Source organism: Mauremys mutica, chromosome 9 (assembly GCF_020497125.1).
Source record: "Mauremys mutica isolate MM-2020 ecotype Southern chromosome 9, ASM2049712v1, whole genome shotgun sequence".
Taxonomy (NCBI): Eukaryota; Metazoa; Chordata; order Testudines; family Geoemydidae; genus Mauremys; species Mauremys mutica.
Genome location: NC_059080.1, coordinates 4,237,016 through 4,261,651, shown reverse-complemented (window position 1 = coordinate 4,261,651; position 24,636 = coordinate 4,237,016). Strand labels below are relative to the sequence as shown.

At 44.7% G+C, this 24,636-nt stretch overlaps 1 protein-coding gene across 1 annotated transcript in view; it reads left to right on the top strand.

Moving 5' to 3' along the window:
* Positions 1–1,936: 1,936 nt before the first annotated feature.
* The window catches only part of GPC4 (glypican 4), a 107,565-nt gene continuing 84,865 nt past the window's right edge, over positions 1,937–24,636 (top strand). The window contains exon 1 of the mRNA XM_045030115.1: positions 1,937–2,153. Within this exon, the coding sequence (XP_044886050.1) occupies positions 1,982–2,153 (172 nt within the window). The 5' untranslated portion in view covers positions 1,937–1,981. The remainder of the gene's footprint in view (positions 2,154–24,636) is intronic.

Genomic DNA, 24,636 nt, shown 5'->3' with positions numbered 1-24,636 from the left:
GTACGAGTGGCCCCAGGCGGGGAAATGAATAGAGGACTTCATCTTCCAATTCTGACAGTCTCTTAACCTTTCACGGGCATTACATTTCACCTAACAAAAGAGAACTTTTTTTGCTGTTGTTTTTCAGCCTGTGCGCGGTTTCCAGTTTAAAAGATGTTAGAGCGAGAAAGACAGAGAAGAAGAGGTGGGGGGGAAGAAAAGGAAATCCCTGATGTATGTGAGTTAGAGCCATACTGTTATGTAGGTTGTACAAAACACTACGCTTGTTTAACAAATGACACCCGTGAGCCATTGCATCTTAATGGGGCAGGAAATTCACTCCTGGTCATACTGAAATACGCAGCTTCCAACTGTACGGTGGGGTGAAGGAAGGGGTTACTTGCCTGTATGGCAATCTATTATTCTGTAAAGCAGTAGCACTAAGGGTGTATTTACACAGCCTGCAGTAAGTAACAAGCATCCTAGCCTGGGTCGATAGGTTCAGTGAGCAAAGCCTGGATGTGCTAGGCATTATAGTAAGGAACAGGCACTGCCCTGAAGCGCCTGCCATCTACATAAGACTAATAAAGGGTGGGAGGAAGGAAGGCAGGCACCTTATTGCCATTTTATAGATGAGACACTGAGGAGTTCAAAGACTAAGTGACTTGCCCAAGGTCACACAGAAAGACCCTGGCAGAGCGGTGAACTGGACCCAGCACAAGCCTATGGCCTTATACCCCCTTGTCTATAACAAGTGTATTGTCAAATATCATGTTGATGGAAATGTTTTGCATATATTGTACCTTTCACCAGAGGAGCACAAAATTTCTATGAGGCTGGGTATTATTGTAAGAGAATTGGTTTTGGGGGGGGGGGGCCTGTTAGGATTTCTCTTCATTACTAGACTATTTTAGCCTTTGCTGTAACCAGAGTGTTACCTTTTGAACAACACCAGCGTGTAAATGCTTTTTCTAGGTTGAGACCCTTATACTTCACGTGATCTTTGCAGTAGCATGACGTGCTTTACGTTTCTTTTAGTAAATAAAAGCAAGCAGCAAATACATGGATATAAACTGCCAGTGGTTAGGAGGGGAGCCGGGGAGTATCAAAGCAGAGGGGTGTCAATGTTCCACCTCCCAAAGAGAGGAGGGTCCCCACCAATAGAGTCAGTTTTGATTAGTCCTGAACAAAAATTTTTCACCGTGCAAGCATGCAACTGGGTGTACTGCGGCTCACCCATCTGGCAGTGCTCCTGGTCCAGCCTCTGAGCAGGGCTGAGCCAATTTATAGTTGGAGGTAGAAAACCAGCATTTTCCACCTTAAACCTTGCCACCTTGCTTTAGGTTTTGGGGTGAGCCGGGAGTTCCCAGCGGGGTGTGAACCTCCCCCAGGCTTGAGGGAGCTCGGAGCCCGGGGGCTGGGCCAGCTCCATCTCGCCTAGAGCCAGGTCTGATCCAGATCCAGAGCTGCTGGGGGCTGGATCCAGGGGCTGGGCCCCAGCTGCAGGTTCCCCTGTGGATCTGCCCCTCCTCCTCCAGCAATAAGGGGTTTTGCTTGGGGTCTGGGTCCTGCCCCCGCCTCAGGGGGGAGCCCCGTGCAGAGCAGGGCCAGCTGCCCACGTCCCAGGGGGCGCCCACGTCCCAGGGGGCGCCCACCCCCCTTAGCTGGCCCCTTCTCTGCCCCCCCCCCCCCGGGGGTTACTCCGGAGTCACGCCGCGGGCAGGCTCCTCTCCCGTAGGGAGCCGCCGCTTTCCCCAGGCAGTGGGAGGGGCCGGCCCGGGGCCGGCTCCGGCTCCGGCTCCGCCCTGCCGGGCGGGCGATCCCGGCTCCTGCTTTTCCTGGGGGCCGGTCCCGGCCCTGCGCGCCCTCCCCTCTCCCCACCCCGCTCCCGCCCGCCCGGCCCCAACTTCGCCCAGCCCGCGGCGCCGCTCAGTGAGCCAGCGAGCGCCGGGCCCCGCGCGCGCCCCTCTCGCCTCTCGCCCCGGGCCGGCCCCGCGCCACCATGCCCCGGCGCAGCGCCTGCCTGCCCCCGCTGCTGTGCGCCGTGGCCGCCTGCAGCCTCCCGCTGCTGCTGCTGGCCGCCGAGCCCAGGTCCCGAAACTGCTCCGAAGTCAGGCGGCTCTACGTCGCCAAGGGCTTCGGCCAGGGCGATGCGCCCAGCCACGAGATCAACGGTGAGGCGGGGGGCGCGGGGCTGCTTTGCGGGGGGGGGGTTGCAGGGGGCGGGGGGGTTGCGTGGGGGCGCGGGGCTGCTTTGCGGCGGGGGGGTTTGCAGGGGGGCGCAGGGCTGATTTGCGGTGGGGGGGTTTGCAGGGGGGCGCAGGGCTGGTTTGCAGGGGGGCGCAGGGCTGGTTTGCGGGGGGGGGGGGGTTGCATGGGGGCGCGGGGCTGATTTGCGGCGGGGGGGTTTGCAGGGGGGCGCAGGGCTGATTTGCGGCGGGGGGGTTTGCAGGGGGGCGCAGGGCTGATTTGCAGCGATACGCGTTGTGGGACCCGCAGGCGGGTGCAGGGGTCCGGGTGGGTGGCGCTCCCGTGGCTCCGGGCTCCTTCCCTTTGTCAGCCCGGGCTGGGATCCTCTGGGCTTGGGATTCCTCTGCCCTGGCTCAGGAGCGATCCCAGCCAGCCGCCGAGCGACGGAGGGAGGCTCCCGGGCAGACGTTGCCTCCCCCCCGCACCCTGCTCCTCCAGGAGAGCCGGGCAGGAAGAAAGTTCCTTGGGAATGTGCAGGGTCCCCCCCATCCCCCTTCCCCTTTAAGTTTTACCATGTTCTTAAGTGGCGGGGTGTGTTTTTGTCCAAGGAGCATAATCAGGCCCCAGCTCTTTGCATTCAGGGAATACTCGGCGGTGGCAAAGTAGTTCGTAGCTCTAAAATGTGTGGTTATAATTCCCCTCTGCAAAGGTAGGGAAACCCACGCCAGGGGAGGGGGGAGGAAAGCGAGGGGCGGCGGGGGGGGCTTCTCTGCCTGCAGAGTGGTTTGAAAGCTGAGTCAAAACCAGCCAGTGGAAAAAGCTTGAAGAATGTGGACAGAATTCAGGAAGGTATTTTGAAAGATTTTTCTCCTGACCTTCGGGTTAATTGCACATGCAATTACGGGCATTTGAAAAGACGGATTGCAGGAAATCTTAATCTTTGTTTGGAGATGGTCATGCAAATGAGGAAAGGCTAGTCCTCCTCACGTTTTTGCACTTGAGGTGTTTAGAGAGAACCTTTTTGCTGGCGGGTATTTGCGAGGACTTTTTTTGCACAGGGATATTTTGTGAGGAATTCCCAAATCTCCCAGCTTACTGCATGATCTCAAGCAAACTGTGAGGATGAATTTATGGATGGAATCCGCAATAAGTGATGCCATGAAACCATGTCCACCCCACACAGGGTTTGGGTTCTTGACTCTGAAGGGCTCCAGAAAATCCATAATCTTGGTTCTGACAGAGCAACAGGTTTAAGAAACATCTCAGGAGTTTTGAGAACTGCACTTCCTTACAGTTAGTAAGAGCCTATGGAGGAGAGAAAAGAAATGAAGAGTTCCTGGAGTGGTTTCAGAAAGCAAATAAGGGAGTGGAATTTTGTGCCCACAGAATGCTAAATTCCACCATTTTTACTTAGCAGTCATAGTTTCCTCTAGTTAATGAAGTTCTTTGGTGACTTGGACTAGCAAAGAGAGCAGCTATTTATTAGACAGCAGGATGACTTTTTAAAATGTGACTGACCCAGTCCTCTTTTCCCCAAATTATGTCACTTTGCTCTACCTTTGCAGTTACCAAATGATTTGTACATAACCGATTAGGCACTGTTTGCCCTTAAGCTGTCTTTCTTTTAGCAAACTCAGGTAGGTGCTGATGTTGCAACAATTTAGTACTAAGATGTGAAAAAATTACTTAGTCCTGAAGGCCGTTTTCAGCCCCTCCCCTGGCAAAAGTGGAGTTAGCCAAGATTCACCCTGGAAAATAGCGAGTGCATTTTTACCCTTGATGCATTTATGAACAGTGTTGTCTTTAAGTTTGTGTCTCATTCTTATACTTCAAAGAGGCGATTCTGTTAGAGTTGCATGATGCCAACAGAGTGGATTTTGAATCCTTGACTATTATTCACGAGAAAAACGTGAATTGTTGCTCAGCTGCTGGTGGTGAATGTATCTGTGGTGGTTTGTCTAGGCAGGAGTCCTTAAAACAAATCAATATGCAAGAAATGGCTCTTTTGACTATATAGACTAAGATTTCAGTGACATCATATGAAGTCAAACTGCCCTTTTTTTGCAAAATGACATCTCGAGAAACAATTTTGCACGTTGGTCCACAAATATTTGCCCATCGAAGGGACAGGAGCGTTATTAGTAGCCAGCAGTAGGAAATGGTAGTTAATGTGCTCACACCCAAAACATTTTATTCTTTTTGTTTCATCCTTCATCTCCCTCCCAGGGCTGCTGCTTTTATTTCCCCTTTTGAATGACCTACTGGACTGCATTCTCCTGAGGAACAAAGGAAGTGCTTTTTTAGCTGGAATCCTTGGGAGACCACCAAAGACTCCAGCTCATGCGCTGCAATTTGGCACTACTTTCAACAATAACAAAAATGCATGACTGAATGGCTCAAAAATGTGGAGTGTTATAGGCATTCATTTGAGTCTAGGACACTGTCACAACACAGACAGACCCAAGTAAATACCTTTAGACTGCTAATATAGAAGCAGGGGTAATCTTTACCATTGCTGTGCCCTCCAAATATGCATATATTATCCCCTTCACTGACACAAACTGAAATGATTTCAGTCAGTTGTACTTTTATGTTGTCAGCGTCATGAGATGCATTTAGCATACAGCTGTTGGAATCAAATCATGGGTCTTTTTGCTTCTTCAAGAAATGTTTTAATGAGAAACACCCAAATGCTTTGAGCTAAAATACTCTGCCCACCCCCCGTGCTTTTCAAAATGGTTGTGTTGATTTAAGATCAGCACTTGGGTCAGTGTAACACTAAGGGTTTGCGCAGGCTTCCCAGAAGCCGCTGTATCTTGAGGATTTGACCTCGTCTACATTTCTATATCATCATTAAGATGATTTGATGTGCTTTGGAGAGTGTCAGGAGTACATCATGCTGACAGGACTTCCATTTGAGGTCCTAACGGGGCTGTCAGCTTGACCCTGTGCTTTTGAAATAAGACGTCAGAGAAATGTGATAATCACAAGAGATTATTTAACAAAAAGAGGGCCGCCTTGTTCAACTTACTCATCAAAAGTGTTAATTAGGTTATGTCCCTGTCTCCCCAGGGATAAATGAAATAACGGCATCAGGCCTTATTCACAAAGCGACAAGTCTTGGAAACTTAGCATTAAGATGACATCTATGGTTTAAGCCTATTTAGAAGAGGCAACCAAGAATCTTTAAAAAAAAATTTGGAGTGGTCTGTGAATATTGTAGTGCTTTAAAGGGAAAGTTCACGTTAAAATCCAGTTAGTTTTAAAATTAAAACTAGTTTTAGATACTACACCTGCCTAATCTTCGTATTGAACCCCTCTCACCAATTTTCTCTCCCCTGTTGCTGTTTCCCACATGAGCAGGGGAAACTGAAGCCCCGATCTTGCAGTCAGAGCCACACAAACATATCTTTATATGACCCCTTGGAGCTCTATCCACTGTCGTCGTCACTGGGTCTCCATGCTGGTTAAGGATCTGTCTGCGTGGATCTGATGTAGGATTGGGCCCAGGTGATAATTACATGGAAAATAGTGAATGCGACGCAAAGCATTCTCATATGAATACAGTGGATAAAAATAGAGGTTGCAGTAATCTTAGATACTACTTGTTACGTTTTCAGATGGGGGCAAGTTGTTTTAGGTTTTTGTAACTCCATCTGAAGAAGTGGGTATGAAGAAGTGGGTATTCACCCACGAAAGCTCATGCTGCAAAATGTCTGTTAGTCTATAAGGTGCCACAGGATTCTTTGTTGCTTCTTTAAGAGTAAGTCACTTTGCCAAGCCCCTGATATTAATTTGCTTGCTTTAGAATGTGCAAGGTGCATATTTTCGTCCACTCATAAGTGTAGTGAGCAAAGGGAATTGAAAACGCCGTATGCAAAATCTTGGCTACATGGCAAGAACCAAGTTTCAGCAACGCAGTCATTTTTATATATAAATCTTTTAACCTGTATCCCATTGGGGCATTTATGCAAACTACTAAGAGTGTTGTCTGCCTGAATTTAACAACTCACTAAAACATGTACATGGAGGAAGGGATTTAAAAGTGTGTGCTTCAGGGGGCAAAATTTGGGGGCTGTGATGTTGTGGTGGCAGTGTACAAACCACAGAAATAAGGCAGTTTATTGCCACACTGAATTCTTATTATTGAAATCAGTTAGGTTATTTTTACCAGTTTGACAATCAGATTTTGCTTGATTCTTCAGTCACTTGTAAACTTCTTGCTGTAGTAGTATAGACAAAGCCTCTGAAGCGTTTCCTAAAAGTTGTGGCATGTGTGTGTTGGTTGTGGGTTGTTTTTTTTTTTTTTTTTGGTCGTGCCATCTCTACAGTCAAAACAGCGAACTGCCACCCCTGGAAGCTGCGGGGGGCTGTGCCTGCAGACGGTCACTGTCAGCAAAATGTCTCCTGGCCCACAATCAGATTACCCTGATGGGCTGCAGGTCGCCCACCACTGCCTTAGGTAGGTGAGTGCCTTGGAGGAAGGAAACAGAGATTGGATTATGAAGCTTGTCTTGGGTTGTTTTGCTGGTTTGATATTCTTCTCAGCTCATCTGGCTGAGCGCCTAATTTGCACTTTCAGCAATTGTTAAAATTAAGGATGAACAGTTAGCAGTTATTAAATTAATATAATTCTGTCTAATAAAGCACATGAAACTCACATTCTTAATAGAAGTGCATATAAAATGATTCTCTAACTTAGTAGGGGGGATAGCTCAGTGGTTTGAGCATTGGCCTGCTAAACCCAGGGTTGTGAGCTCAATCCTTGAGGGGGCCACTTAGGGATCTGGGGCAAAAATCAGTACTTGGTCCTGCTAGTGAAGGCAGGGGACTGGACTTGATGACCTTTCAAGGTCCCTTACACCGATCTCATAGAGCTGGATCTCCATACCTGATGTATATGTTATCACCATATTTATTTCCCATGGGAGAACTACGTATGCATAACTCTTCTTTTTCTCCACTTCTAACTAAAACAGTCAAATTCTACCAGACAATTTTTTAAAAATATCTGCAGCATTTTATTCTCCACAATATTAATATTCACTGGCGATTGCCTGTTCATAGTCACCTAGGAGTCAGATCTAAAATTGATTTAGACCAAGTTTAGAACCTAATTACAGTATCCATAAATGGCAGGTTATTATCTATGAACATGCTGTAATCTTTCTTGCTAATGTAAATGGTCATTTCCTTTCAGCAGGTAATATGAAGTATTACTTAGAACAGCTGTGCTGCTGACCAATTCATATTTGCTTAGTGATCAGTAAAGGCTGTCTGATACGTTTACCTGTAGAGTAGAATATATGAAACTTTTCTTTTTATGTTAAGTACCTCCTTCAGATGTAACAAAATGTGACATATAGAATGCCTCCATAAATATTTTTAATTCCCTCTGCAGATGGCTTTGCTCTGTGGAATTGTATCAATGAGATTTTTAACACCCTATTCCAGATCCTACCTGTAGCCCCAACAATGTTGTTGCTGTCTTGAAGCTTATGATAGGAGTAATATGTAACACATCTAGTCTGTTACTGGACATCCCAGTAATTGTGGGATTAGGAGTCTCCCTTTGATACTGACAGATTGTCAGTTTCTGAAATTTGTTCTTTACATATAAAATAATGGGTGGCTGCCAGAGAACACAGGCTGTAATTCACTCGTGGCTCTACTGATGACACACATCACAAGAGTGCAGTTTGAGTATATTGGGAATCGATGGGGCACCCTGAGAGCCAGTGCAGCCCTGTGCTCAGCCTGTGGGCATGTGTTTATAATATGGACTTTTTCATATATTAAAAAAAACAAAAAACCTAAAATTCCCATACCTATCCTTAGCTTTGCCTTTTCCTTTTTATACTACTACTAATGGCCACCACTGTATTCTCTGGTTCACAGGAAAACTGCTAAAGGTGGTTCATTATGTATGTTCAGTGTGAGAAATAAGAATGATGGATGCATGTTCTGAGGCTTATGGTGATGTCAGATCTAGGTACACTCTGCACAAATCAATTCTGGCTGGTATTTTGTTGGTGGTGCAGTCCGACAATGATCCATTTCTGAAAATGTGAAGCCGTGGCCTGAAGGTTGTCAGGGATAGAATTCTTGTAACATGTCCCTTGGACGGGTTCTGAGTCTCATGCTCTAGAGACCTTCTCCTCTCCCAGAAGCAGTCTGTGAATCCACGAGTGGGATTTCCCAGCCTCTGGTTGTAGTTTTTCCCTCCTGTGATTATTACTAAACCGACTCTGGCAGGGATGCCACCTTTCCTGTACATGGCTCATAAAATGCTGTTGAAGTACGATGCCCTTTTTTTTTTTCTATTTGACCAAATGATATATATTTTTCTTTGTTTCCTGAAGAAAGGATACTTTGTTACGATTCTGTTCCCACAGCATGTTGCAAATCTCCAAGTTCAGTCACTGAAAGTATCGTTCAGTATTGAATCCGTGTGGTTCTAGATGATGCCATTGCTACTTTAAACTGGTTAGTATGGCATCGCTTTAGAGTAAGGAGAGGTTCTTCTTGCTCCCAGAGTGAGTCACTGCTCGTGGTTGGGGTGGGGGTGGTCAGGCTTGTCCCAGGAAGCATGTTAGTGACTGATGGAAAATTACTTTTTTTTTTTTTTTTAAGATGTTCTATTCCCTCTGCCCCGTGTTGTCAGGTCAGGATGTAAAACTCTTCTGCCCTTCACCTTTTTAATTTTAGGAAGTCACTGATATAACATGACTAATTTCTCTGACTGTTGTTTGCACTGAACTGTACTTTCTCCACTTCAGGTTTTTGGAGCAGTGTTTTGTTAGACTGCAGCAGTGTGTGCCTTCGCAAACTGCAGTGTTAAGCATGTGGTTCACAGGGACTGCTTGCAATGGTCCGGTCTGAGTGGGAGTATCATTTTCCTTGGCAGGCACTTTGTAGAAAGTACTGTTTCTTGTGCCAGAATAAGCAGTTACTACATTCCATGCAATTTATAGTCAAATTATTATCTATTGTTAAAATTGCCTGAAATGATCAGATGTGTCCTTAGATATGTAACCTTGGTTAAGACTGAATGACCATGTGCATGAGGCCTCATCTACACAAATAGTGTTTTTTAACATAGTCTTGTAATTTCCGGGAGACTTTCTATGGCTTTCATATGTCTTTTTTGTTTTCCACTAAAAGTGAACTCGAACAAGGCCAGGGCAGTGGCTAAGCACCAGGCATATTACTGCCGAAGCAGGTTTGCAAGCAGCCTTGGGATTCCGCTTGCGTGTGCCCGTGGAAGGAAGGGGTGCTTCTTGGGCAGTGGAGGACAGAAGCAGTGCTTTCCATTGAGATTTCAGACCCACAGTGGCTGCATGTGAACCGGCTTTGCATTTTGGGTGGCTTATCCATTATAACTGAAGAGGGAAATGAAGTCAACACAAGACTGTCATTGCATGAGCAGCAGCCGATGGCAATGCTGGAAATATCCTTGGGAGAAGCACCCCCTCTTTCTCACCAAAAAAGGCTGGGGGTGGGCGGAAGAATAGCAGAGACCTCCATCCCAAACAGCATCCAGGTTTTAGAGTCATGGGAGACCCACTTCCCTCTACTGTACCAGTCACAGCGGCCAGTAGGTTTTAGGGTTCAGAATGGCAGATGAGAGGTTCTCCTCCCTTCCTGCAGCTAGATCCGGGAAGGGGCTTCAAGGTTATCAGTCACATCTGAACAAGAGACTAATACAAAAGAGAGCATCCCATACCAGAGCCCAGGGGCACAGCATGGTAGAATCCCAGGGCCTTTCTCCTTCCCAGCAATGTTGGGGTGCGCCTGGCATTGCTCTAATAGAGCTCTGGTTGGATGTGCCTCTCCACCTGTGGCTAGCAGGTGTTTGGTAAATTTTCTGGAGCCCAGTTCATGTAAAGTGAGTTGTTGGTTTCCATAGCACACTTGAGTTTACATGCAGGGAAAAAACGGCCTTTAACAGTTGATACCTTGGTCAGCAGTAGGATGGGTAGAGAAGCCAGGTTTGAAGGGACGTGGGGCTAAGCTGCCTTCTCATTCCTTGAGGGCAGAGTAACTTAGGGAAGCCTGTTCCCAATACAGTGCAAATGAAAACTAAGTTACACCCTTTGCACAGTCAGGTAACTGACCGCTGGAACGGATTATGGAGGGATGCGTTACATTCTCCATCACTTGGTGTCTTCAGATAGAGCTCAGATCGCTTTCTAAAAGAGAGACACTAGTTCAGTTGCAAGTTGTTGGGTTGGAGGCAGGAATCTCAGGGTGACATTCTCTGACTTGTGTTATGCAGGAAATCCATCTAGATGATCACAAGGGCCCTGAACCTTAACATCTAACAACTTCTGTGATTTTTTTTTTTAATACATAACTTCTCTGTCTTAACATTTGTTAACCCCAACACCTTTCACAAGCAGTGACATTTGCTTGAGCAAAAGGGATGACGGCTGTTAATGGGTCCCACTTCCTTGGGTATAGAGAAAAGAACTCAACTAGGCACAGTTGGGTAGAGAACTTCTTTTATGAGGACTTTGATGATTTTGTTAATGTTAGTCAGTAGGGGTAATAATCTCTCAACATTTTTCACATTCTTTGTGCCTTTCTCTTGGGATTATGAAGGTAACTCCCCTCTGTTATTTTTTTTTCTTACCCAAATCCCTAAAATATCCATTGTACTTTGCCAGGTTCCCTTGCGGCGTTCAGCCCATTGCCTGGGAGACGACAATGTGCAGTTCACTGTAATCGGCGCGTGTACGTTTGTATTGTGAGCAGCCTTTGCACAGCTGGGTGGGAGGGGGGTTTTGTGCCTGCGTGGCAGCATAAGCACTAGCCACAAAAGGCCCCAAGCAGGATGGAGTATAACAAGGAGGGAGGGGTGAAATTAGGCTAAATAGCAAGGCTACACAGTGAGATCTATGTAATTGGAGTCCCCCAAGAGAAATGGGAAAATCCCAGGGCCTGAGAATCTTAAAGCCAGACTGGAAAAAGCAAAGTATGAGAGTAAATTAGGGAACAATCCTGCACTGGCTTTGGAATGGACCAGATGCCCTCAAAGGACTTCTCCATCTCTACATTTAAAAGAAGTGAGAAGGAACGCAGTGTCCAAGTACTGTGTAATTGTGGAGATGGCAGCATGCATGCATCTCTTTAAATATATATTGTGAACGTGTATGTAATGTATTTTTTTAGGGTTCCCCAATACTGATTTTACTATAAAAACAATATTTTGGTGCCTAACTAACTTTTCAAAGTAAAATCGATTTTTCTGGACTCAGGAAGGTTGTAGGAAATGAAATACTTTGGCTTTTTTTTTTTTTTTTGGTTAAGGTGTGCAAAATATGTCCCTTCAACCTTGATAGAAATTTTATCTTCTGTTGAATTTGCAAACCAGAAAGAATAAATCGTATTTATGTTCATAGTAACTGACTTTGACTTTCTTGAGTGTGTGCTTTATCACTTTAGATAAGGGAATGCGTTCAGACAAAAGAAGTTGCTACAGAATGAAACATTTTGAGAAAGTATTTCTCTTCACATTGACCAGTTTAGAAAATGAGAATTGTCTGTTTTTTAAGCAAATGCAGATGGGTGCAAACAATGACAAAATGTGTAAAATGTTTTCTAGCAGTTTATGGGACTAAGGGTTCTTTTTATAGAGAATATCTTGAAGTGTTCAGAAAGCAAAAAGTCTGAGAGACTTCCACATTGTCAACATTGCGTGTTCATTTTAATGCTGCTGTTTTTTCGCATATTCATAGGAAATTGAATTTCTAAAGAACCACAGTAACCAATAGCTGTTTTCTTCTAAAGGTCACTGTTGGGTTAGTGAATATAGTAAGTACTGTATTTAACTCCTCATGGTTTGTACTGCTCTTCCAGAAATGTTGGCCTAAATTTTCAAAAGTGACGAATGAACTTGAAACACCTGAAAGGGACCTGATTTTGCAGAAAGCACTGAGTCACATTTTATAAAAACCAGGCTCTTCCTGTTGTGTTTATGCCCTCAAAAATTGATGCACCTACTCATGAAAAGTTGGTCCATAAAGGCTTTACCAATTCTTTTGAATGGAGGTGAAATCAAATGTCTGCTTGTTCCACTATGTTGACTTATCCCATCAAAACACCTTTGTGCCCCGCCAGTATTGTCTTCGCACAATTCTGTGACGTCTCTATGTGTCTGGTTCTGTAGGAACAGTGGTATGTCTGGTTTTCTTTAAGCCTCCAAAACATGATGTCTGCATGTTTTTTGTGTGGGGGAATTACACTGAGTACACCTGTACACCTGAGTACACCTTAATGACCTGACATATGCTGGAGGTGTTCTGAAGGTAGGCAGGCCCAAGGGTGGGTTATTGTTCCACTCTTGAAAGAACAAGAACGGAGGTGAGTGCTAATTAAATATGAACAGTAGAGAAGAGTAGTGCTGCTTGTCCTACATGTAACTGGCACCCCCAGATACTTTGCTTGTGAGAGCTCACTGTAGCGAGTACCTACGCTTCTTCCCTTCTGGAACAGAACTTTCGAACATAGTGCACACACAGCTGAGCATGGGTGAGAACTTGGATTGATGGCAGCGTTTTAGAAGGGGGGTAAGAAGACAAGATTTTTTATGGAGCCAAAAATAAAAAGGCATCTAAAGCAAAGGTCCAAAGACAGCTAAAGGCACCACTCTACTTCCTGTAGTTTCAGATGTCAATTATTTGTCTTTAGTGTGTGTGTGTTTAAATGGAATTGATTTAATGTTCTCCTAAAAAGGCAGCAATCTCCCCAGCTCCACGTACCCTAGGAGTTTAAGGGATTTGCTAGCCGAGGAATCTAACTTTATGAAAGTATAAGTTGGAATCTTTACTTGGTGGTATCGACAAATCGGTATAGAAAATTCCATGTTCCAGGTCTCAACAGGAGATTGTAAATCATGCTCAGCTGATGCTGCAGGTTCTAATAATGGCATTTTAAAAGATTACATGGATTTCAATATGAATGTTTCACTTCTTTATACTGTCCTTTGTGGGCTTCTTTTTTTTTTTTTTTTTTTTTTTAAAATGAACCTGGTTCAATGCAGCATTCTTGGAACATACAGACCGCGTTAGGGTATGTTTACTGGCTGGAATGAAGTTACTAGTCCTCCTAAAAACATGAGAATCTTGTTTGAATGTCTTTATAACCAACTGGCCAGAAATAGTCTTTTTACTAGGAATACTTTTTTTTTTAAAAGGAGGCTTTATCCGTAGAAGAGTAAAGAGTAAGTAGATGCACTCTACTGAAAATGAGCATTGTTAAAAGGAGCTAAATTTGGCTATAAATTTGGCAAATTAAAGATACAGCTGTTTCCTGTCCTGCAGTTATAAATGCAAACTCTTCAACACTTTGTGTTGTCTTGGGCCATTCCAATACAACAAAGAAGATGAGAAGTTATTCAGTCAGGGAGACTGGAGCAGTTGTGAACTTGTTACAAAATAATTCTTCATAAACTGTGCAAACATACACTAAATTGTACAGTAAAGTGGTCACAACAACAGTGCCTTTTGTCTTAGTGTGTATTTTGGCTACCACAGAGATTTGCGCTCCCCCCTCGCTCCCCAAAAGGTCTGTCCGAGGTTAAGCCTAAACTTCACACAAGAAGAACACTGAATTTGTTTTGAGCCAATTGTTCCAGTCTACAGACTCAGGCCATCTTTAGGGGAATTGTCACTGTGCAAGACAGCTATGGGAAGTTCATTGCAGGGGAGGGACTGTGAGATCAGAAAAAGCTTGTGTGAAAAGGGGTTCACTCACTGTGACAGCGTCTCGTTGTGGCCAGGTCTCTCTCCCAGAACTCGGCCCTCCGGCCAGGTTGCAATATTTGTCTTCCCCTGTTGGGGTAACAAAGTTTGACAAATAATCTAATGCCCTTACAACAGGTCTTTAGCATCAACTCTGGGACCCATGATCTAGGCACCCTCTTGGCATGTCCTTGTCCCCTTTGGTCAGGAGGCTTTATGCCACTTTGCCACCCGGACCCTCCCTCTACACTGAGTTCAAGCCCAGGGATCCTGTAACCAGCAGCCAAGGTCGCCACAGACCTACTCTGGGCTTCTTCCTACCCAGCAACTTAATCCAGGGGGTTGGGTAATTGGAGCCACCATTACAGATCTCCAAGGGTTTTCCCCCTTTGGGTTTATTTTGTGGGAGGTGGCTGTCCTGAATTTGTTACTTGTTTCATAGCTGTTTGCCTCAAAGAAGGTAATGATTGAATGGGGCAGGGCTAGAGTGGCCAAGGACCTGTCCACACTCGGGGGAAAGGTGTGCTTTTAAAATGTGGTGGCTGTTGGGTTTTAAAATCCTACTGGAGACAGGGCAAATTGTAGGGTTAGTTGAGCGTGAACCCTGGGCACCACTTCAAGTTCATCTCCACCAACTAAAAGCTGTTACACTACAGTAGGGGGCCAGCAGTGGAATCCTGAGGCGGATCCGTGTTAGGAAGGGAAGAGAGAAGAAACGCATGGTGTATGAAACGGGCAGAAACCAGCATACGTATGAGGAGTAAGCGCTGTATGCCTTGATTTTTATTTATTTATTGTTCCTTAATCCAAACTCCCCACTGATTACAGTGTGTGGTTCCGATATAAAATTGTTGGCACTGTAAGACCCTACATTTTTCTTCTTTTTTTTGCCCAGTGGAAAAAGAAATGCCCCAGCTGCGTTTTCAGTAATGATCCAGTTCCAGATTCAGTTCTATTTACATTACAATTCTGGTTTACTTACAGTAGCTCTCATAATAAGATCACTTTCCCTTAGCGCAGTGATTTGTTGATTCAGTTCTGCATACTCCCATCTCCTCTCTCTGCTCTGAAACTTTGATGTCTCAAGTGAAAGGTTACTTTTTGCTTGCTGGTCAGACAATCTATAAGTGCTTTTGAGTCTTAACCTCCCTCCCTAACTTCCAAGAGACCCTGGCTAAAAGCTCAAAACTTTTAACTGGGGGAGAGGAGATGAGTTTGATATTGTTTTAAGCCAGTGGTTCTCCACCAGTGGTATGCGAACCCCTGGGGTATGCAGAGGTCTTCCAGGGGATACGTCAACTCATGTAGATCAGTGTTTCTCAACCTGGGGGTCATGGGATGGGTTTAGGGGGGTTGCAAGTGCAGTGCCGGCATTCGAGGGTGGCAAGCAAGGGTGCCCCATGAAGCTAAATTACATGCTTCAGCCCTGGGTGGCAGGGCTTGGGCCTTAGACTGCTGAAAGGGGTACAGTAGTCTGGAAAGGTTGAGAAGCACAACTTTAAGCAGTTTCTATAACTGAAGAGAATAATAGTGAGTTATATGGAGTTTATTGTTAAATCCAGTTTCCGTAACTTTTCAGTACGGTTCTAATCCCTTTATAATAAACTTGGTTTTAGCTCCTGTCAATCGAGAGGAAATCCACTGACAAATTTCATCAGCATGTAGGAGGATAGTCTGGTAACATTATCTCTGAGATCCACAATTTCAGAAACACTAATCTTTGACAGTACATCATGACTGCTGGATTAGCTTTTACAGCTTGGCCTTGATCTAGTACTTGTATGCTCGCTGTATCTGAAGAATTCTGAATGGTGGCGTTATTACGCTATAGGTTACGATTGGTAACCTGCAGCCAGTAAGTGTAAACAATAATAGCGCTTAGTTAGATGGGGTTGGGCAAAACCTAAAATAACTCATTTATTATTTTATCTAATAACTCACTTACTTTATGGTATCTGGAGTGATACTGTGGAAAGATAGGTTTCTTCATAACTAATGTTTAGAGGCTAAGAACAGCAACAAAATGATGGTAAGTGAAAACCCGTTAAACACTGGCTTTTCCCCCCTACCTACTGGTTTAAATCATAAAAGGTCTTTATGATGTGAAGCTAAGAGAAGTGCAGAGTTGCAGGGGGTTGGGAAAATGAGATTTTTAACTCCAGTTTTATTTTTTTCTCTTGCAGGGTTTTCAAAATGCTGGTAAACTAGTATCAATGAGTGGGAGTCTTATCAAGGTGCTCTGTACTGTGCCTTGGGGTGGCATGAGTCACTTGTGGGGTGGTGGAGGCTGCTAACATAATGCATGTTGTTGGAAAAGCAGATGCAATACTGGAAGTACTTAAATGTCAGTTTTTAAATTACTGCTGGCCTGAATCACAGCAGCCATGCATCTTCCTCCCTTTGGCATCAAATTATCTTTTATAAATATATTTGGAACAACTTGCTGCCTGTGGCAGATTAACAGCTCAACTATTAAAGGGAAGATGGGCCAACTGGGATGAATGGGGCTTTTTTTTTTCTCTCTTTCTTTTGAACACTTTGTATATCTATAATGTACCTCATCTGTTGCTTCAGCTCTACTCTCTTGTCTTATCGGTTATGTCTGCCACAGTCTCTCTTCTTACTGATGTAAGTAACTTACTGTCCGCAGTTCTGTTAATGTTTAATAAAAAATTAGTAACCCAGGTCCCAAGCCTGCAAGGAAACCCCGCTCCTACAGAGCACAGTGCAAGTTCGGGGCCTCACATGCATGTTCCATTTTTCTCTCTGGGTTGATTGCTTTAAGCAGAGCCCCATTTGGTTCCGAACAATCTAATAATGACAGAGTTGAAATCTGAGAAGCACCGAGATCCTATGGAGTACTGGTGTGGTATCTTGTTCTGCTGCTGACTGGCCATCTACCCATTCCTGAAAATGCTGATCAATAAGGAAAGGAACTGCAAACATAAGGGACGGTAGAAATCCACTGGCAGGGGAGGAGAATTTAACAGTTATATAGAATCTTTGGCCCCAAATCTGCTTTGTTGCCCCAGGGGAAATTGTGAGTCTCCCCACTGGGCATCCAGAGTCACTCCAGTCCAGTGACTCTGCATATAAACAGGGTAATGGAGAGCACTAATTGTCTCTTTGGTCACTCATACTTGAGCCTAAAACAAGCTTATTGGTGAATATTAGGAGTGATTTGTGAAATCCTTCATGGGGTGGGTGGTGAGAACCCTGCACAGGACTTGAAGCTGCCAAACAAGGAGAATATTCTCTCCTAATACAGGCCCTGATCCTGCAGGCTGTTTCCCATGAGGGAACCCCCACTGAAGTCCTAATACTTGATGTCACAGAGCCCGACTGAATGGATACATGCAGTGATCTTGCAGGGATATAGCTAATAAAATTAATTGAACTCATTCCTCTACTTCTTTAAAGGCTCCTTTTCCATTATAAGGCAGACGTCATCACACACACATCCTGGCCTTTTCAGAGATCTGAAACTCAAGGTAGCTGCCAGTAATACCTCAGAGGAGGTGGAACTGCTTTTATACTTTACGTCTTATCTATTGCCGGATCAGTTCCTATGATGCTGTATGTAAGTAGCTCAGGCTGTCTTGTGTGACTGGAAACTGAGTGTCCAGTGTTCAAAGCATTTTAGACATGAGAGTATGATCATTAATTCCTTGTCTTTATAGTTTTTTTGCAAGAGTGAAAACCTAACAGGAAACTGAAAAAAATAGTTCTGGTGAGTAAAGGTTAATTTCTGAAGAGCAAAATATGCACCAAAGGCTAAATGAGATTTCCTCCTTGTTAGTGAATTATAGCTTTAAAATATTCACATTCTTTCCTGAAAGATTTAGGAATAATTATACAGCACTTAAAAGCCAGGCATTGCCAGATAAACTTAATAACACTATAATTTGTACTGGAGGCAGCGTTTCCTGTGAATGATAGCTTTGTTTAATTTTATAACGCCGCTTCAAAATGTGTCCTGGTGAGGGGCTGTCAAGTAAATTGGACCTGTGAATTCGAGACATTATTTTGTGTAGCCTAACAGCAGTTTTTAGTGTCCAACACTTCGCACTGGACAGCCTTTTGTTGACTGCTCCAAGTTATACTTTCCTGTACTTTGCCATGAACCTTTAACTACCGGAGTGAAATACATGGAGCTGGCTTCTGCCTTGTATTGTATGAGCTCCCTTGTGCTACCCTGGGATATTTTTCTACTGTGGTTTTTAAGTCTGAGACCAGGAACGCTGAATAGGCTCAGTACACACATTTTATTTCCATTACCCAAAGTAGGAGTCATGCTTAGTTACAGCCAGAGACACTTCAGCAGCTCTGGGGATAACAAGATAGCTGACAGACTGGAATGCAGATTTATCAGGGGCAAAAACTGACAAAATTCCTCATTCTGATTCTTTTTAAATAGGCCCTTCATTCTCTAGCTATATATGCATGCAACAAGCGTTAACCCTTCGTGCTGTCTGCAAATACTGTTAATAGGCATGTACAGCAGAGTTTAATGTGTGTTTTCTGTGATTCAGCTGTTCTGCTTCAGACAGTGGTTTGCCGTGTCCGTGTCCCTTCCAGAACCATTTTAAGGGTTTTTATTTTAAAGAGCAAGTCTTTGCTCCAGATGTCTGGGTGTACGGCCACACGAAGTAAAGTTTGCTGCATGTTGCCTTTGGACTGGTGGTTAGGGAGGCTGCTGGGCAGTTTAAAATAGGAGTTTTGTGGTATGAAATCAACTTCCTTGGGGTTTGATTCACATTCATTTCCCCACCACCCCCCTTCTGAGCAGAATGGTTTATTGACTTGAGTTACATTTTGACATAGGCCTGTTTTTTTGCTTTTAGTAGCACCTGGAAACAACTGGATTTCTTTTAAATAATTGGAGCATCTTACACTGTCTGATGCAGAACAGTTTAATCACAGAAAACACACGCTAAGCTCTGCTGTACTTTTTTTTTTTAAATTGAGATTCTGTTCTGATATCGTGAGCAGTTCACATACAGAAAAACAGATGAGACATGAGAACCTTTCTTATTAAAGTTAAATAGATAAATAGATTCACTGTTACGGATCAGTGACTCAAAGGAGATAGGTCTGGTAGACTCAAATGAAGCTAAGTATAACTTACCCCCAAGCTGGCAGTGTTCAAGGGTGAACTCTGTAGCTTCAGTGAATTTCCAAAATTCTCATTGAGTAACTGTTACTGGACATGCAAATTTTGCTACGTAGTAATCCAGAACTTGAGGCGATAGAGAGGTTCTAGTCTCTCTTCTTTCCTTTTAAGGAGCACATAAATAGCGGTGTTAGTGAATGTGTTGTCTTGTGCTGGTGGTTATTTTGGTTATTACGATTCATGACTGAATGAGGAATGAGGAGAACTGCACCTTTTCTTTTTTTTTTTTTTTAAGTATGTCTGTTTAGGAATTGGATGATGCTTTGTGTGTTGGAAAATATTGAGGTGTGAAAACAGCGTGGAACAACATAGGGTCTCCCGTTATGTACTAGTAACAGGAACAAGCTTAAATTGTTTGCTTACCTGAAGGGCCCGGGTCAGTTCTTATCTGTGCTTTGACTTTTTTGTATTCTTACTGCAAATATACACGCTTCTTGTCATACAGTGTCAGGGCCAAGAAATCGTACTCTTCCCCCTGCTGGGGAGGGGAATGGAGAAACTCATCAAAATGAATTTTCTGTGCACTACTCACAGCAATTTCATGTTTTATCCCTCCCAAAATGTCGTAGTGGTCAGCATTTGGATTCACATGAAATGAAATTGAGAGCTCCTTGCCCCAGCGGCACTGTAAGATAATTAAGAAGAAGTAACTGTTTCAGGCTTTTGACTGCAACAGCAAATGGCAAGAACAACTTCTGTCATTCAGACAAAAGAAGGAAAAGTTGTTGCAATGACTGGTAATGCCACAGCAGTAGAATTTCCATTATAAGCCTCTGTTGTCCAGGGTTTGTAACTCTGCTATAAAAACTCACTGGGCTGAAACTTGGCATTGGCTTTACTTAATAAGTGGAAAAAATTGATTTTAGCAGGTGTATAACTAACTGTGTAGCTGGACTGTCATACTCTCTGCCTCATTTAAGTAAACACGCTCCCATTAACTATCAGTATTTACCATGGTTAGACCCAGCACTGCCCAAATAGGGTTCTTGTGTTAATGAGGAGCTCACTTTTGTGTGGCAGTAATCTGTGTCTTCCCAAGTGGGTAGAGGCATTGTAGGGAGAGCAAAGTGATTTGGAGAGACCATATTGTATATAAACCTCCCCCCCCCGTTTCTAAATGGAAACATGTTTTAAAAGTGGAAAATATGGTGGTTACGATCAGTCATTCAAGCTGGTCAATCCTGCAGATCTCCTCCGACCCTGCGTTCAATGAAACCCCACCAGCACCATGAAACTGATTAGGGTCACCCTCCTCAGTGGCTGTTGGAATGGTAGCACTGGCAACATTACAAAAGCACTACTGTGTAGGAGCACAGATACTAGCATGCTGGGTGGTCCTCCTCTGCCTATTGGCCAGGGCTAGTGATAAATACAGTACTGTAAGTGCTACCAGCAATTGACCTTTTAGACAGCCTCCCCTTCACAGTGCCCTGTGAAAGGAGCAGACTCCCCCACCCCCTGTGTGCGCGCGCGCACACATTTTTTGCCTCCTTCCTGAGTTTCCAACTCCAGCTGAGTATCAAGGCTTTGGAAACTGAAATTCAGGGCTGATCCCGAGACAGACTGTATGTCGAGCAGGTCACGGATGGTAGGAAGAGGAGAAGGGCTTGTGTTTTGGGGGCAGAAGTGGAGTGAGGCTCAACTCGCAGTTTAAAAAAACAAAAATCCAGAAGATGATCAGTGACTTCCTCTTTTGGGTGTCCTGTTTCTCCGTGTGCTCAGGTGCCTTTCAGCATTGTTTGCAATTAGTTTGTATTGTGGCAGATCCCATGTGCTCAGATCAGGATGATGGCTAGGTGCTGTATAGATGTATAGGAAGATGTGACCCTGTCTGAAGGATTTTACTGTTGGACTAGCATGGAGCCCCGTTGAATTCCGTCCTGGTGCGATGAGAGGCCTTGGAGTGCATAGACCTCTTATGTAACTGATCTTTGAGCATTTGTGTCCTGAAAGACGTAGAGATGAGCTCATTCTTACTGTGTTTCCTTTAACTTGAGACTAAGGGTACGTCCAGACTACCCGCCGGATCGGCAGGTTGCGATCAATCTATCGGGGATCGATATATCGCGTCACGTCTAGATGCACTATATCGATCCCCGAACACGCTCCCGTCGACTCCGGAACTCCACCAGGGCGAGCGGTGGTAGCGGAGTCGATGGGGGAGCCGCGGCCGTCAATCCCACGGCCTGAGGATGGGAGGTAAGTCGGAATAAGATATGTCGACTTCAGCTACACTATTCCCGTAGCTGAAGTTGCGTATCTTACATGGACACCCCCCTCCCTCTGACACCGCCCATCCCCCAGTGTAGACTAGGCCTAAAAAAAACCAAACGAGTTTTTTGTAATACAAACTGGCTGTGGGTGTTTGGGTTTACTCCTTGTGGCAGCTCAATGGATCCATGTGTGATTCAGGACTAGGGTGAGATTAAGCGAATTAGTGGTAAAGGTCTGATTCATAATAAATTAATATACTGTTCCCACAGTGCCATGTAAACGGGCAGGTTAAGAATCCCAGTCCCTTTTATTGCTGGGAAGGGAGCATTGTCCGATTATAGTTCCACCTTTTCTGGGGTAGAAATAGACATACTGGAACTGTTCAAACTCTGGCAAAGGCGGGCTGCAGTGCAGCAAAGGCTGTTAACCTTTGTACTGGGCATTTAGTGCTCTTTGCAAGAGCATGGTGTCTTACTACACCTACTGTCATGCAGGTTTACTGCTTTAACTATGCAGGCATACTTAGAGGCACCGTTTTAAGTGTAGACAAGGCCAAAGTATGGGTTTCCAGATGTGTAGGAAGCAGTCATGAATACTGCTCCATCTCTGTGCCTGCTTTTTGAAAGCTACCTTCTTGTATTAGGCTCTCCCAGGTTTATTCTTTCAAAAGTTGTCAAGAAGATGGAGTGCCAGGACTACAGGGTTTTTTGCGTTTCTGTGGTTGGAAGGCCGATGTAATCTCTGACTCTCTGTTTCTCCTAGTAAGGGGAAGAGTTTTCATACTGTCCTGCAACTGTATGGGCCCTGTGAGGCTTGGGGTTTGTTGCATGATCCACTTAGCGTGTGAACTCCATAAAGCCACCTTGGACTGTGGTTGCCAAGAAGAAATATTTCCTCTTCTGGGTAGTCGCAGAGCAACAGCTGTGACTTTCTCTTCTCTCCCTCCAAAAATTAAACCCTAGGCTTTTCATTCGGTAAGTGTGCAGTGACACACATTTGGGAAGGAGGCGGGAGAAGAGATGAGAAGACTCTTTATCTTAAACAGATACTCCACAGCCGTTCCTATGTGGGCCAAAAGATCTTTGCGGTGATTGTCCCCACGTTGAATGGTGACTGATCAGAAAGTGTGTGCGCGCCCTCTGAGCTGCCCTGCTGCTATCCTTCATATAGCAAATCTGCGTTTAATTTATTTTGTTTCTATACCAAGGGGCTGGGAGCAATGGAGGGGAAAATGCCATCTCATCCGCTATACCTGCAGCAGATGCAATCAGACCGATTTTCAGTATTCTTCTCCTCCTTATTTGCCTGATCTGTTCTTTTTGTTTGGCCTGTCAGTGGCACTCCCAAGTCAGATGAGTGGGGTGAGGCAAAAATGACTTCTATTCTGGTTCTGAAGAGCACCAGTGCCTACCAGCTTTGGGGTGAGGGCTGAACCTTAGACTCACACTCTTAGTCCGCTCTGTAGGGCTGGTCAGTTTTAGTTTATGTGAAGGGAAGAACTATCCATACACAGTCGAATGCTTTGCTTGAGCACTGCAGTGTCTTCCCTTGGGAAAACTTTTTAAAGCAAATTTTGGGGCTGAGAAATGACTTCTTAATTGTTATAGAGATGTTGAGATTTCTCTGCCACAATTTGTGTGCTAATATGATGAGGAATATTCATGGTGCATGCTAACCTAACAGACAGCTCCAGCCTGGAGCAAGAGACGGTGCAGTAATAGAATGCTGAGAGAGCTCTTGAGGGTAAGGGTTAGATTGCTTAGATCCAGCAGAAAGGTTAATTTTGCAATATTTTACAGAGTCAATTTTTTTTTTTTTTCCCTCTTCCCTAAATTAGATTAAGCAACACTGCCTTATGTTTGACTAGAAATACTGTAATCCTTTTAGGTTAGCACCAGAGAATATTACAGGCCTGTCCCAAAGGAAAGTTGTTTTTTCTGACAGGTTACGTTATCCTGGTAAGTACAGTAAACTACTTGTGTAAAAGTTGGATTGCTTATATAACTGATGCCCCGGCAGTTAGAGAAGCAACGCCTGCTGGGAGTAACTGGCAGGAATTTGAGCACATTTCCCAGGTAAAAAAAACTTTAACTGTAACTGCACTTGTAAACACCAGGCTATTACCTATGGGGAAAGGCCTTAAGAGAACATTGTAGTTCTCTAGAAACGAATAAGTGAAACAACCCGCAAATATTCCCTTTCCCCCAGTAGGTTGTTGAGACTTAGCTATGGTGCAGTTTGTGTGCTGGTATGCTGAGGACACTTGGTGGCAGACATGCAAAACGCAGAAATTGGGCTTGTTTTTGGCTTAATTGGCTTGTGAGTTGTTTGTTGGCTAGTTTTTGGCTTGTAGCTTGTTGCTTGTTTGGCTTGTAGCTTGTTCCTTTTTTTTTTTTTTTTGATCGGCTCCCGGAAAGGGTGGGGGCAAGCAGGGGCAAGGGGGAGTGAGAGTCGGGTGCACAGTGGGCCCACCATAGTCCCAAACTGCACGCTGGGGGATCTAGTCACATAGAGTGTTGGGGTTCTTAGGGATTGGCTTGTTTTGCAATGGGATTAGCCTGATGATTGGCTTATTGTGAAAGTCAGGGTGCTTATTTACCACGTGAAAGTTGGTAACTGTGCGTGGTGGTGGTGCATGTGAACTGGAGTTGGGTGTCTCTTGCCTCGCATGGGTGAGGACAATGTGCTGGAGTGCCTCACAGAGCTGCCGAGCATGTAGCTACAAGTGCCTTGTCTAGCACTTTTAAGACAGAGGAGTGAAGTTCTGGAACAGCCTCCCAAGGGCAGTAGTGGGGGCAACAGACATATCTGGCTTCAAGACTAAGCTTGATAAGTTTATGGAGGGGATGGTATCATGGGATAGCCTAATTTTGGCAATTAATTGATCTTTGATTATCAGCAGGTAAATATGCCCAATGGCCAGTGATGGGATGTTAGATGGGTTGGGATCTGAGTTACTGCAGAGAATTCTTTCCTGGGTGTCTGGCTGGTGAGTCTTGCCCACATGTTCAGGGTTTAGCTGATCGCCAGGTTTGGGGTCGGGAAGGAATTTTCCTCCAGGGCAGATTGGCAGAGGCCCTGGAGGTTTTTTGCCTTCCTCTGCAGCGTGGGGCACGGGTCACTTGCTGGAGGATTCTCTGCACTTTGAGGTCTTTAAACCACGATTTGAGGACTTCATTGGGCTCAGACATAGGTTAGGGGTTTGTTACAGGAGTGGGTGGGTGAGATTCTGTGGCCTGCCTTGTGCAGGAGGTCAGACTAGACGATCATAATGGTCCCTTCTGACCTTGAAGTCTATGAGTCTATGAAATAAATGTAAGAGTGTCCATGCAGGGG